At 39.7% G+C, this 16,001-nt stretch overlaps 1 protein-coding gene across 1 annotated transcript in view; it reads left to right on the forward strand.

Moving 5' to 3' along the window:
* cdin1 (CDAN1 interacting nuclease 1) overlaps nt 1-16,001 on the forward strand; it is a 151,928-nt gene that overhangs the window by 65,666 nt on the left and 70,261 nt on the right. The window contains 2 exon segments of the mRNA XM_034159540.1: nt 2,385-2,450; nt 2,700-2,805. Coding sequence (XP_034015431.1) covers nt 2,385-2,450; nt 2,700-2,805 — 172 coding nt within the window.

A 16,001-nucleotide genomic window follows, 5' to 3' on the forward strand; every position in this document is an offset into this window, starting at 1 on the left:
AAGGATTCCTCTGCAAATATTCTCTTATCTGCTGCACTACAACACTGTGTTGTGCTCTACAAAAATATTACATCAAGGTCGAGCGTACAGTTGTAAAATTATAGAATTTTTGGCCCCTCCCCAGTTCATCCCTATCCCATCATCATCATCCCCAAGGTCAGATGAGTGATGAAGGGTAAAAGTCATTCCCTTTGTCATTAACACCACATCATTTATTTGGACCTGGAGTGCTGACCTTTCTTTGAAGGTGCACAGAGGACTGTCCTAAAACTGTCAGAGTTCAGAGGGCAGGAGTACCATTAAAGCAGCATCACCCTATCTGATAAATGGATTGGAAATGAACTACTCAACAGCATGGATGGCCCATTAATTTTAATCAAAGGTGATCACAGCAGCATGACACTGTCAACAACTCAGTAGGTGTGAGTGGAATTCCCGTCTTATCTTATACATCTACCTACTACCTCACCCACAGTCCCCCTCCATACCTCAGGTCTCCTGCAGCCTCCTTGAATTCTTTCAACTCTCTATTGCCACTAGCTGTTGCTGCCTCTTCAACACCGCTGACACCGCCACCCTTCATCTTTCCTCAATTCCTTTCCATGCCCCATTAGTTGAGCTTGGCTGGAGACAAAGAGCCAGGCCCTTGGAACTGGGTGACCTGGTCAGCCTGACATTTAATGGAGAAATCAGGTGTTGGAGGGATAATGGCTGAAGCGCACCAGAAGTCAAGGACAATGGTTGCAGTCTCTGCAAGCAGGGGTCAGGCTTACAGAGGCTATAATGCCAGCCTTTTCCCCCTGCTGTATATTTCAAAAGCTCTTGCCAAACTGCAAACTGTACAGTCTGCACTATTGCTGTGCTTTACAGGTTTTTGTGCAGTGGCTGCAAATGCATTGCAGATGTACACTACAGTGCTGTGCAAAACCTTTAAGCACCGTAGTGTTTCTGTATAAATGTAGTTTGAGATGTTTTCTTCTTCATTTGTATCTCTGTAAAAGCACATATATAAAAATTACAAATGCTGCCCCAATAGGATTTTTTCCTTTTTTGGAAAGGGGTGATACTGGGCGGTATTTGTAACTTGTATGTTTTAATATATTTGGCTTTTCATGTTCGATATCTTCAGTCCTATGAATCTTTATGTACAGTGTACAAACTTCTTCCGTAAAAAAAATGCATGCATGAAATGACGCATAGTGGAGTTCCATGATGTGTCACAGAAGTCTGTATTTAAACTTGTATTTGAAGCTGCAAACTAAGTTGGTCGGTGTGGTTTGCGTCACACCTGTCATAACAGAAGGGGTGTGGTGAGGCCATTTATTTATTTATTTATTTTAAGCTACAGAGCCTTTCAAATTTCCCAAAACTGAGAACATGTAGTTTCTACCAAAATCTAATTATTATGTAGGTTTATATTTGTAACATGCTGCAAAATTACAGCTCATTTTAATGAAGAGGACATATTTATCTGGGGGGAAATTCCATAGTGAATATTGTCTTTTCCTTCATTCCCATCATGCAGACTAACTACAGGAGGATGTGCGTGTGCATGTCCAATGTTTTGAGATTACCTGTGACCCATCTTACATTACATCCATAAGATTTCTTGTAAATCACTTTCAAATCTACCAAATGTTGGTCACAGCATCTGATCCCTTGAATTTCTCCCCCTCAGGGGTTGAAATTCTAAATTGTTTCCATACAGCACAAAGTTTGATCATGGTAAATGGTAAATGGATTGCATTTATATAGGGCTGCTCTATGTGCATCAAAAGCTCAGAGCACTTTACACTTAATGCCTCACATTCACCCATTTGCACAGACACACTCACACACTGATGTCATATTAGCATCATATTATGATCATATTGGCAATATCATATTATGAATCCCTTATCTAAATGCTGAGGAATAAAATTATGGTGCCATACAAAGTTCTTTTTATGACTTAAGTCTTAAAAAAGCCACTGGCACCATACCTCTAATGTAACAGGAGCACAAACTGGTTAACTTAATATCTTTTGTGTATTTTTGGCAACAAACTTTAATGTATTTTTCACACACATGGTGACCTTATTTTAACTTTATTTTCCCATTTAAAGAAAGTAGTATTTTTAAGAATATAATTTATTTTTCCACATTCAATTATTTTACATTCCAATGATTTTTGCACAGTACTAAAGATTTGCTGTATTTGCTGTCCTCTGTTACACTGTCTATTTTGATAACACCAGTGTTTTTGTTGCACCTTGATAAACTTTGATTTATTAGTAGCCTGTAATTGGTTGACATTCTCTAGATTGTAAAAATGTCAATCAGTAAAGAATCTAATTAAATGCAGTATAACAGCTTGGTGTTAACATTATATGTTTTCCCTATAGATGAAAACCAGTTGAGAGCTATGGGCTACGACAAAACGCCAGACATCATTCTGGAGGTTCCAGTTGGTTAGTATTTACTTTATGAAAGTCCATTTTGTAGTAAATAACTGACTATGAAGTTATGAAGTACAGCTACTTTGTTTTTGGAAAAAAACTGCATAACAGCAACTTATTTTTGGTAATAACTGTGCATGATATAAATGAGGATCAGAAATTCATTCATAGACAAAATGTCAGTTGTCCCTTATGAATCTTTCTTATGTGGTTTTATTGACAGCAGTTTTTTGAGTGTTGTGTGTTTGTCATCACAAATAGCTGTGGAGGGTCATATCATACACTGGATTGAGAGCAAAGCATCATTTGGAGATGACTACAGCCATCGTACATATCTCACTGAGCAGTTCTGGAGCTACTGGAACAGGTGATTGTCTTCTCAGCAGTCTGAAAGTTTGGTTTATTTCATGACTGAGAGCTGCTTTTTCCCCTCTGTCCAAGTATTGTTTAGCATCTTTTTTGGCTGTTAAGCAACAGCTTTTCTCAACCACAGGCGAATGCACAAGAGGATGCACACTTAGGTCCTACGCAGAGATAAATATATAGTTTGGGTCCAGAAGGCCATCTGGTGTAAAACCTGTTTGAGGTCAGATATGTAGATGACAAAACTGATTTCCATACCAGATCAGCAGAGGAGTGGATTACCAGTCATTGCCATTGGTTGTGTTGTTCAGCAGGATACCAGTGGAAACTATGCTACTGTTGAGTGAAGCACAATGTGGTTCATAATCCACCATCCATGTTCATGCGTTATGGTCTTAATTTTGCAAGTAATCTGACAAGGGGTATTTTTGTGTTGTATCAGTGGGAGTTGCTCACACATGGTCTTTATATCCCTAACTCCTTTGGCATGGGTTTCTAGTAACTCCGTCTCCATTGGCCTCCGATACCAAAATCCACTCAGTCGCATTGGGCAGGTGACATTATTTCAACAGTTCTTTTAGTCAGACAAGAAAGATTGTTTTACCTGCTTTACATGTTTCGGCTACTTCCCGTAGCCTTCCTCAGAAGCGTCACAAGATGGGGAAGTGACGTGTCTTATAGGCTGCTACTTCTTGATTTGGCCAGACTGTCTTTGTCTGGCCAAGAAGTAGCAGCCTATAAGACACGTCACTTCCCCATCTTGTGACGCTTCTGAGGAAGGCTACGGGAAGTAGCCGAAACATGTAAAGCAGGTAAAACAATCTTTCCTGTCTGACTAAAAGAACTGATTGAAATAGTTAACTTAAGAAGACAGTATGAAATTTCACAAATGGGCAGGTGACATGTTGTGACATGGTGCTGAAACACCAAAGTTTTTAGAACCCTGATCATTATCCACTAACGAGATACAGGCCAGGCTACATGACAGAGTAAAATTTCTTATTTTTCTCATTGTTTTTCTAGGTTTTTTTTAATGAGATTAGGTCCAGATTGCTTGACAAGGCCACAAAACTGAGGTTTTGCCATGAATATTTTAATACATAGTTTTATCTCTTCAAACAATCGTGATTACAATTCTGATAATGTTATGACAAAATAAATTTTTCCCCTGAATGACTTCTCCGGATAAATAATGCATTTTTTAAATAAATATTTTATTGAATTGTACATTAACAACACAAACAAATATATAAAGTACATGGGTTGCATTAATACACTTTGGATCATATACATTGTCATTTAATTAAGATCCTGTCACATGAAGACATTTAACACCCTATGACTTGGATACAAAGACAAAGTCTGAGCATCCTTTTTGCAATAGATCAACAAGGTCACTTTAGAAGATGATCAAGAAGAGACTGCCATATTTCATCAAAGATGCTGCTGTTACCTTTGAAAATTGCACAAATGCTGTTAACTTTTAAAAGGACACTGAGACATTCCATAGGAAACACCTTAAATGTTTCTCTCTACCATTGAGCAACCAAAAGAGGTTCCCCTGAATCCACTGGAACAGAATACATCACTTTGCTAGAAGCAGAAGTTTACACATTAAAGTCTGCTGTCCAGTGGACAGACAGAACTGTCCTATAGGTACACCCAGAAGAAACAAAACTGGGTCCAATGTAACTGATTTCTGAAACATGGAAAATTCCTTATTACAGTCTTCTAGCATCTGGAGATTAATGAGCATTGCCAAATACAGTGGTAGTAGGTCCCAATTTCTTTGTTACACTTCACACAAAGGGGGAAGATCTGGGGCTTAATTTTTTTGTAAAAAGTGGGTGCACTGCACTCTGTAAAATTCTATACTGACACTCTCAGAATCTATTGCATGTAAACTTTTTCTTAGAAGATACAAAAGCATCTGACCACACCTGTGCATTTTGCTTCATCAGTAATTTTCCCGTCGCTTCCTGGCTTTGTCAGCATTAACAGCCTTACAAGAAATTAATTTTCCATAAACAAAAAAGAGAAATCAATTTCTTCACATTAAAAGCAGGTAAATTAAAGTGAAGGAGGAAGCTCTCAACAGGACTTAAAATTGGTTGATCATTGGGGAATGGAAAGTGAGTTTTTACAAAATGTCTCACTTGGAGAAAATTAAAAAAGGATTATGTGGTATTTTGTACTTTTTGCATTTCTTGAATTTTTAATTGCATTTTTAAAATTGATATACAGTAATGTGCAAATGTTTTAGGCACCCCAGGATTATAATGAAAGAAGCGTTTCATGTCCCCCCCGCACACCTTTTTTATTGGCACAACACAAAATCACTTCCAACAAAAGTGCATACAGTGGGGTAAAAAAATATTTAGTCAGTCCCTGATTGTGCAAGTTCTCCTACTTAGAAAAATGAGAGAGGTCTGTAATTTTCAGCATAGGTACACTTCAATTATGAGAGACAAAATGAGAAAAAAAAAATCCCATTGTAGGATTTTTAAAGAATTTATTTGTAAACCATGGTGGAAAATAAGTATCTGGTCACCCACAAACAAGCAAGATTTCTGGCTCTCACAGACCTTGTAACTTCTTCTTTAAGAAGCTCTTCTGTCCTCCACCTGTATTAATGTACATGTCCAGGCCCGTCTGAAGTTTGCCAGAGAGCATATGGATGATCCAGAAGAGGATTGGGAGAATATCATGTGGTCAGACGAAACCAAAATAGAACATTTTGATAAAAACTCTACTCATTGTGTTTGGAGGAAGAAGAATGCTGAGTTGCATCCCAAAAACACCATATCTACTGTGAAGCATGGGGATGGAAACATCATGCTTTGGGGCTGTTTTTCTGCAAAGGGGACAGGGCGACTGATCCGTGTTAAGGGAAGAATGAACAGGGCCATGTATCATGAGATTTTAAGCCAAAACCACCTTCCATCAGTGAGAGCATTGAAGATGCAACGTGGCTGGGTCTTCCAGCATGACAGTGTTCCCAAACACTGCTTGGGCAACGAAGGAGTGGCGCCGTAAAAAGAATTTCAAGGTCCTGGAGTGGCCTAGCCAGTCTCCAGACCTCAACCCTTAAAGAAAATTTGTTGAGGGAGTTGAAAGCCCGTGTTGCCCAGCGACAGCCCTGAAACATCACTGCATGGAGGAATGGGCCAAAATACCAGCTACAGTGTGTGCAAACCTGATGAAGACTTAAAGGAAACATTTGACCTCTGTCATTGCCAACAAAGATTATGTTACAAAGTATTGAGTTGAACTTTTATTATTGACCAAATACTTATTTTCCACCATAATTTACAAATAAATTCTTTAAAAATCCTACGGTGTGATTTCCTGGATTTTTTTTTTTCTTTTTTCATTTTGTCTCTCATAGTTGAAGTGTACCTATGATGAAAATTACAGACCTCTCTCATCTTTCTAAGTAGGAGAACTTGCACAATCAGGGACTGACTAAACACTTTTTTACCCCACTGTATGTGAGCTAATTTTTTTATTTAATAATAAGAATTTCTGTGTAAGTGTACATGCCAGTAGAATACCACACAAATGCAGTTGCAAATGATTATGCAATATTAAAATGATTGTAAAACAGTTACTTATACTTTAAGTTGTGTTGTCTTTAAAATAGTTTTTCAGGTCATGTGACTTATATACCAAAAAAATCACATGTAAATGGAACCCAGTTTTCATATGGATTATCATTACAATTGAAATTCATCACACATTTAATTTAATTATGGATATTTATCAGGTTGTCACAATTTTAATGCTTTTGTAATGCATTAAATGTACCTAAAACATTTGCACAGTACTGTACAAAAATATAATCCACCCTTTTCTCATCATTAATAAATTATTGTTATTATTATTTATGTTATTACTACTACTATGGGTATAATCATTAATATTTACATTGAAACAACTTGCACGATAGTTTAGCAGAGCGAGTTGTACAACCTATAAGTACCTTCTCTATTCTAATCTGGAACTATGCAAATTTAGTTTATATATATGTGTGTGTGTGTGTGTGTGTGTGTGTGTGTGTGTGTGTGTGTGTGTGTGTGTGTGTGTGTATATATATGTGTATATATATATATATATATATATATATATATATATATACATATATATATATATATATATATATATATATATATATATATATATATATAATAACTGGACCAGTCAGCGCTAATACAGCTAATTCACCAAAGCTTATGTGAATCACACTACAAGTATGGCATGCAGTGCAGTGATATGTGTAACATATTTTCACTTTATAAGTCAAACTGCTTTTGTCATACTGATTTCCTCACATCAGAAGTTAGCATTAGTTTAATGGAGGTCAAATTATCACAACATTAACATGTCGATTGGGTGTGTTTGGTTAGTCTGAGCCTTTTACTGAACCCACTGGTGTATTTCATTGATGTTCACTGGGGTGACCATGTCCAAGTGTATTAAAAAACTGACAAAGTAGATCCCATAATGTCATCCAACAGCTCAGTTCAGATAAATATTATGTGAAAAGAGAAAAAATGTCAGCCCTGTCAGACCCTACCTTTTCCAGCACCCTTATAATTTTTAATTGACATTTACCGCTGACATTTGAAAATGTGTCTCATCTTTCTGTTATTGTTAGACCTTATGGACTGAGGTACAAGTGTGTGCTCGCATTTGTGTGTGTCTGTATAAGTGAAGGCAGAGAATTTTGGGTTAGATCATTGTAGTAACAGAAACGTAAACGAACAGAGAAACGGGACAAAAGAGTGATGGGGTAACGTCATCCTCCACTCACTTCTCATTAGATGATTTCATTCTGTGAGACTTGTCCTAGGGGGCTGATGTTTTGGCTGTTTGTCCATTCCTTCATTGCACCAACACAGATTTTGCTACATGACTCCAAACCTTTTGGTTTCCGTTTTTGACTGCCCTTGGAGTCACACAGCACTGTTTGTAATTACTGCTTTGCCAGTGATTGACATTTCCAGTGATTTGCTTATTTTTCAAGAAATCCCTCTTTGGTTTAACTGAGCAGCTTCACCCGTTGCTTGTGTTAATTGTTCTTGGTTTGCCCTCAAGCTTTTGCAGAGTGAGCTATAGGGGCATGTTTTTGTAGATGGAAAGGGGGGAAAAAACATAACAAATTTTCCCTCCGAAGCCCTCGCCGGCTGCATTTATCATCCAAACAATAGTCTTGCCAACACACTAACCCCATAATGAACCCCTCTTCAGTGGAGTGAGGGGTAATGACGCTTCACCTACAATGCTCCCAAGGAAAAAAAGACAAAGATGAGCGTGAAAGGGGGAAAAAATGAAGAGAAAAACGGTTTTCTGAGGAATCAAACCGCACGTTCAGGCCCAGTGCCTGGATGAGATGGCAAAGCAGCAGCTATTGGTGTCTTACAGCCATCAATCTTAGCTGGTGGCATTCCAGTGCCAGTGAGGCCTCTGCTCTGATGGATGTTCAGATAATTGAGTTATCCATCTCGCCCAACTATCAGAGTTGCATAAAAATTATTCACCTGCTGGTGAATATTAAACACATAATGAGCCTCTTGTGTGTTTTAGGAGAAGTGGGTAAGGTTAAACACAGCATGTAATGAAATATGGACCCTGTGTGGTAGCACCTTAACGGCCTTTTCCTCCTAATTGTGATGTGCTTAAATCAATTATAGTTGGCAAAGTTCCCTACAACTCTCTGGATGGCACTAAGCTTTTGGTTTTGTCTTCATGTCTAATCAGTTTAGCTTACAACATATTTGGCTACGCAAATATACACTCAACAAAAATATAAACGCAACACTTTTGGTTTTGCTCCCATTTTGTATGAGATGAACTCAAAGATCTAAAACCTTTTCCACATACGCAATATCACCATTTCCCTCAAATATTGCTCACAAACCAGTCTAAATCTGTGATAGTGAGCACTTCTCCTTTGCTGAGATAATCCATCCCACCTCACAGGTGTGGCATACCAAGATGCTGATTAGACACCATGATTAGTGCACAGGTGTGCCTTAGACTGCCCACAATAAAAGGCCACTCTGAAAGGTGCAGTTTTGTTTTATTGAGGGGGGATACCAGTCAGTATCTGGTGTGACCACCATTTGCCTCATGCAGTTCAACACATCTCCTTCGCATAGAGTTGATCAGGTTGTCAATTGTGGCCTGTGGAATGTTGGTCCACTCCTCTTCAATGGCTGTACGAAGTTGCTGGATATTGGCAGGAACTGGTACACGCTGTCGTATACGCCGGTCCAGAGCATCCCAAACATGCTCAATGGGTGACATGTCCGGTGAGTATGCCGGCCATGCAAGAACTGGGACATTTTCAGCTTCCAAGATTGTGTACAGATCCTTGCAACATGGGGCCGTGCATTATCCTGCTGCAACATGAGGTGATGTTCTTGGATGTATGGCACAACAATGGGCCTCAGGATCTCGTCACGGTATCTCTGTGCATTCAAAATGCCATCAATAAAATGCACCTGTGTTCTTCATCCATAACAGACGCCTTCCCATACCATAACCCCGCCGCCACCATGGGCCACTCGATCCACACCATTGACATCAGAAAACCGCTCACCCACACAATGCCACACACGCTGTCTGCCATCTGCCCTGGACAGTGTGAACCGGGATTCATCCATGAAGAGAACACCTCTCCAACGTGCCAAACGCCAGCAAATGTGAGCATTTGCCCACTCAAGTCGGTTACGACGACGAACTGGAGTCAAGTCAAGACCCCGATGAGGACGACGAGCATGCAGATGAGCTTCCCTGAGACGGTTTCTGACAGTTTGTGCAGAAATTCTTTGGTTATGCAAACCGATTGTTTCAGCAGCTGTCCGAGTGGCTGGTCTCAGACGATCTTGGAGGTGAACATGCTGGATGTGGAGGTCCTGGGCTGGTGTGGTTACACGTGGTCTGCGGTTGTGAGGCTGGTTGGATGTACTGCCAAATTCTCTGAAACGCCTTTGGAGACGGCTTATGGTAGAGAAATGAACATTCAATACATGAGCAACAGCTCTGGTTGACATTCCTGCTGTCAGCATGCCAATTGCACGCTCCCTCAAATCTTGCGACATCTGTGGCATTGTGCTGTGTGATAAAACTGCACCTTTCAGAGTGGCCTTTTATTGTGGGCAGTCTAAGGCACACCTGTGCCTGTCATGGTGTCTAATCAGTATCTTGATATGGCACACCTGTGAGGTGGGATGGATTATCTCAGCAAAGGAGAAGTGCTCACTATCACAGATTTAGACTGGTTTGTGAACAATATTTGAGGGAAATGGTGATATTGTGTATGTGGAAAACGTTTTAGATCTTTGAGTTCATCTCATACAAAATGGGAACAAAACCAAAAGTGTTGCGTTTATATTTTTGTTGAGTGTAGATACAGTGCATCCGGAAAGTATTCACAGCATTTCACTTTTTCCACATTTTATGTTACAGCCTTATTCCAAAATGGATGAAATTCAGTTTTCCCCCTCAAAATTCTTCACACAATACCCCATAATAACAATGTGAAAAAAGTTTTTTTTTTTGTTTTGTTTTTTTTTACATTTTTGCTAATTTATTTAAAAACAAAACAAACATGCCTTGTCTGGCGGTGCCTGTTTCGGTACACAGAGATTAATCACGTGCAAGAAGAGCGGTCCGCAGCCGTCCTCCTCTCAGCATTCAAGTCCGCCTGTGGTCTTTACAGAGCACGAGCAGCCTGATTCAAAATCTCCCCCACTGGATTCCACTTCATCTGAGAGTACCAGTGATGGCTATTTAATGTTACTGCAACTTAATACGTGCATCGCTTTGAAGCTTGAAGTGATGAATCACTGCTTCGACCCACTGCTTGTTGGTTCTTTACTTCACTGCTTTTCAGAAGTGGCAAATCCGCTTCTTAACCCCCTTCAAATCCAATAAAATATGTCAATCGTGAGTCACTTTTGTGCGGATTAAAGTCACTAACTGGGACTCTTGTCTTGTTGCGGGAAAGAAACGAGAATCGTCCGCCGTTCCATTCTCACAGCTCCAAATGCTGCGCAGCTCTCTGCTGAGACAAGTTAGAAAGATAGACTCTGGTCAGAATTAATAACTTCAAAGGGAATCACCGTTTAATTCAAATGCCACCTCTTTCCAAACATTGTAATATAAACAATAAACTACAGTTGATCAAAACATTTTTTTTTTTTCCCCTCCCAAAATGAGACATCCTGCACTGACGTGCAGCAGCTGGCTGAGCTCAGATCAGAGGTATGGAGTGACATTCATGCCAAAATGTCTGAAAGGAAATGCTTTTGACAAGAACTACAGAGTGCTTTCAAGTGTTCTTTTGCACTGGAAATTATTTGCTGTTTCTTTTTTTTCCTTAAGAAAACTGCTTGGAGTGGAAAATTACCAAAGCTGAAAAATAAAACTCAAGATTTATACTATGTGTAATGTAATTTTGTTTTTGTTAGAATTGATCTTATAAAATTGGTAGAAAAAAGTATCGTTCAGGAACCAGTATCGTTATTGGTACCGTTATCTAAAATGTTTGATCGATACCCAGCCCTAAGGCAGAATGAAAGCATCTTCATTGACTTTGAGTCTAAAGTTACACATAGCCTGTAGTGAGCTTGTTTGTCATGTTCTTTCATTTCCAAAGCTTAGGTCTAGTGGCCACCAAGACCACTGTTGCTTGGTAATTAAAATTATGAGTTAACTTCATAGCCCTTAATAGCCTTCAGTGCAGCAGTTTTGTTCCCTAATAGAACCAAACAGTAGGGTAAATATGAATTAACTGCTTTCTATAATCGACTTTGAGCAAAAAAAAGCTGCTTTTCACTGCATTATAGCAGATTAAAAGGGTAAATGTAGACCTAAATAAATGGATTCACAGCCTGTGCTTTTCTTCGCTGTACATCATTATTCCTCCCCCATGTTGTCCAACCTAAGACAAAAGACAGCTTGTCTGGAAAAAGAGTATGGACGGCAGTTGCCTCCTTCCAGAGTAAATCAGCTGTGAGATTCGTAAACTCCAAATGTGTCAGAGTTGAAAATGTTAGCGCTCTTAATGGAGGCTTGAAAAGGTTAGATCTGATAAAAAGCTGTCAGCCGTTTACAAAAAATGATTTATAACAATATAATGGGACAGTATGCCTCATTTCTCCCTCATGAAATGGGGGGTTAGGGCTTTGGGTTTGCCATTATACATCATCTAGCTTGACCACTTGGAAATTTGTTGAGACTTGAATGCACACACATGCATTATGTATTATTTGGCCCTTTTGTTTAAAGAGTTTTGAAAGTCACACAATGTCGCTAATGGTGATAAATCTTGTTCTTCCATAATTACCAGTAGAAAAGCCTACTAGTAGAAAAGTGCATATTGATCTCCGTTTGAATCTGACTTACACAAGTAAGATTAGCCCTTGTCATGTGTGTATATATTATATGTATAATGTATATAACATATATTATATGTTATAATATATATAACACACTCATAATGGAAACCAAACTACAATTAATCAGGAAGTCATAACTCTGAAGACAGTCATCAGACCTATCTTACAAATCTGCTTGCTGACACACTGGCTAATGAACAGATAGAGAGAGCTGATTTATGCAGCATGATATGTTAGTTGACATATCTGCAATTAGATGTCTTGAGCTCTTTGTGAACTTTTTGTAGTTTAATCTGGCAGTGTATGCTGTAGGTTTTACTGCAGAAATTGCACAGTAATTCGATGTTCGTCGAAACAGTTTGTCGATGACATGAAATTATTGGATGTCTGATATTGTATGTTGCTGTCTGCCAGTTAATGGAAATGTCCATCATTTTTTATTAAACTTGCCAAAGCAATTTCAGCACAAATATGTAATTAGTGAATGTAATCATATGAGATTTCTTTTTGTTTGTTTTTTAGTTTAGCTGATTGTATTTATTCTTGAGAACTGCTTTGTAGCTAATGTCAGAATGTCAGAATGTGCTGGTGTCTTTTAAATACAAAGGAATTAAGGTTTTATTTTGAACTGCAGGTGTGTACATACAGCGTGGATGTGTTTGGATATGTATATGATACTTCCTACATGTATGTTGGCATGCAAATATTGACTTCATGTGGGTCCACTTAATGTAGGAGCATTTGGATAGGATAAGCATCAGTAATGTCACCGCAGAGACTGTGCCCAGAGGCCGTAGTGGCTCCTGATTCAATGAGGCCGGACATTAGGATAACCGTCCATGAGGACATGTGCTTGTGCCTTTTGGTTATGATGGTGTGTCCAGCACTTGTACCCTGCCATACCTCAACTCACCTTCCTGTCAGAAATGTACACAACAAAGAAAGTCACATAAAAAGTACCTAGGCAGGAATATCATTTTTTAAAATATATTATCATAATTGGTAAGAAAGCAATGTACAGTAGACTATCTGAGCTTTTGTTGTTGTTTGTTCACTGTTATCAACCATGACCAAAGGCATCTCACACCCTGCATCTGTATATCTAGAATGTACTTAATGTTGGTTAGTAAATACAACCCAACCGTTACTGTGGTAGTAAAAGTAAGAGAGTCAGTAGTTTGGACACGGCACCATCTTACCTGTTTTCTGACCCTTATGTTCACAAAGAAGCACATACCCAATTGTGCCACGGAAATTTTTATTTTGCAGTGGCAGACTTTTTCTAACAGGCTGTTTCTTCAGTTACCTGAGTCCAGCTGCATCATGGGATAGCACATTGTTGTCCATTTTCACGCTATGGCATAGATCAGTCAGGTACTGTTTGACTACTAGTGAAAATGCATACCGATGCATTCAGATACCCTGCAGATTGTGACTTACTGCTTCTTGACTACTATATGGTACGCAACTACGCATGTTTGGATGTAGACAGAGTATCATATAGAAGAGGACGTCACATTGAAGACAACTGTTTATAATGAGTGTGACTGGCTGATTGTTTGGAAAACTTGGATGCTAGTCTGGCACAAGTGGTCCGGTGGGACAGAAAACAAGGAGGTAGTCGTGGATGTGCAAAGCTCACTTTCTTCTGGGCTTCTGCAGTCCTGTACTGCTCATAGAACTTAGCACCCTTGCTGATGGAGCTTAGCGTCGTGGAGGCACTATAGTTTCGTAGATGTCTGGATAGATATTGAAACTCTTGAATGAGGCCTTGTGGATGCCCTTAAAAGTGTAAATGCCTCTTATTAGAATTGGACAACTTGATTTTAACACTATAATAGACTGTAAAGTCGGTTTGGACTGGGATAAATTGTAGTCCAGGTAGGGTCTGTTTTCGGTGTGTTTAGTTTCAACTTTTTTTTAGTTTCAAGGATGCAGGGTTTTAAGGTCGTGGAATTTAACTTATGCCAAAAAAAAACCTTTAGTTTCTTAGTTTTCTTGAAATCAAACCCAGATACGAGGTCTGTTAGAAAAGTATCCGACCTTTTTATTTTTTTCAAAAACCATATGGATTTGAATCACGTGTGATTGCATCAGCCAAGCTTGAACCTTCGTGCGCATGCGTGAGTTTTTCACGCTTGTCGGTTGCGTCATTCGCCTGTGAGCAGGGTTTGTGTGAGCAGTGGTCCACCCCTCTCGTCGGATTTTTATTGCAAATAAATGTCTGAACGATTTGGAGCTTTGCTGCATCAGTTTTTTCCAGAAACTGTGAGACCTCCAGGTGGACACCATTCGGAAAATTCTGTTGGCTTTCAGGGATGATTTTATGGGGATTACACAGATTAAGGAGTGCTCCAGCCGGTTTAAAGCCCGCCCACAGCTGCTGAGAGCGCTGTACACTCAGAGCGGCGATCGACAGGCTGAATCAACCAGGTCATTTCCAACGTGAAGGCTTTGTTGATCCGGGACGTCGTCTGACTTACACAAAAATGGCAGGAGACGTGGACATCAGTACTTTTTCGGCACATTCCACTGTTACAGGAGTTTTTTTCATGGAAAGAAAAGCAGACGGATGCGCCACCGTGCCGCTCATGGCGTGGCACAAAACCACGTCCGTGTTGGTCTCACAGGACGGCTTTGAGATGGCTTTCAGATGGCTGTCGGTGGGTTTTCGTCGTGTGACTAACCGAGAAATTGTGGATGAGCTGGACATGCCAGAACATGTCCTGTGAGGCTTCATCACAGCGTTGCTTTGCACCATGCAGCACCGCCGCAACGCGTGGAAAAAACTCACGCATGCACACGAAGGTTCAAGCTTGGCTGATGCAATCACACGTAATTCAAATCCATATGGTTTTTGAAAAAAATTAAAAGGTCGGATACTTTTCTAACAGACCTCGTAAATATTTACTTATTTAGTTCTGGTGAAATGTCAGAGCTCCTGACATCTTCTTCGTCCTATTTATAGTCATAGATAACCCATGCGGTGTAGAAATGTGGCCTCTTTTTATTGTTTCCTTTGTTTTGGGATCCTTTTTTTTTTTTTTTGTCAAATATGCCACAGCTAGAAAAATAGCTGTGCACAACGGTAGTTCCTTTAGGGCTTTGCAAGTGTTTGTTTTAGGACACATCAACACAGAGAAGTGTGATGCCGGCCCCCAAAGCACAAGAAACATAGAATATTAATGGCAAATGACAAGTCGGCTCTGATGCTTCAAGGATTTCATGCTTTCACGGATGCACATTTGGGTGTATTGTTTAAGGCGTCTGGGGTGTAATCCGCACTCTCAGGTCTGCAGCAGCAGCCTCAGGATTTAGCTCTAGTTAAGCCTCCATGTGTGCTATTTATTTTAGATTGGGTTATATGTGTGCATTATCCAAATTTGTTCTTTACCATTGAGTGTGAGAGAAGCTTGACACGGCCCCTGTGTATATAAACGAGGAGCGGGACACAAAGCGGCACCTCAGCGATTATATATCCCTTCTCCTGTCTTTCTGCTTTCCTGTGACACTGTGAGATGGAGAAGAAAGCCTCGAGTAAAATGAGGTGCGAGCATGTCTACCCTGTGAATTCCTGTTTTGCTATGGAACTTTTTTGAAAGATGAACTTTTTTGTCAGCTTTCATGGTGTATGTCATCAGAGTTGATGTTCTCTCTAGCTCTCTCTCTCTCTCTCTCTCTCTCTCCCTCCCCCCCCCATTTCCCCCCTTCTTTTTTGGTCTACAGTGACCTTCTGGGTTTCATTTTTGGAAGAAGTCAGCAGCAGCAAAGAGAATAGTGCGTACATCTCAGA

Source organism: Thalassophryne amazonica, chromosome 19 (genome assembly GCF_902500255.1).
Source record: "Thalassophryne amazonica chromosome 19, fThaAma1.1, whole genome shotgun sequence".
Taxonomy (NCBI): Eukaryota; Metazoa; Chordata; class Actinopteri; order Batrachoidiformes; family Batrachoididae; genus Thalassophryne; species Thalassophryne amazonica.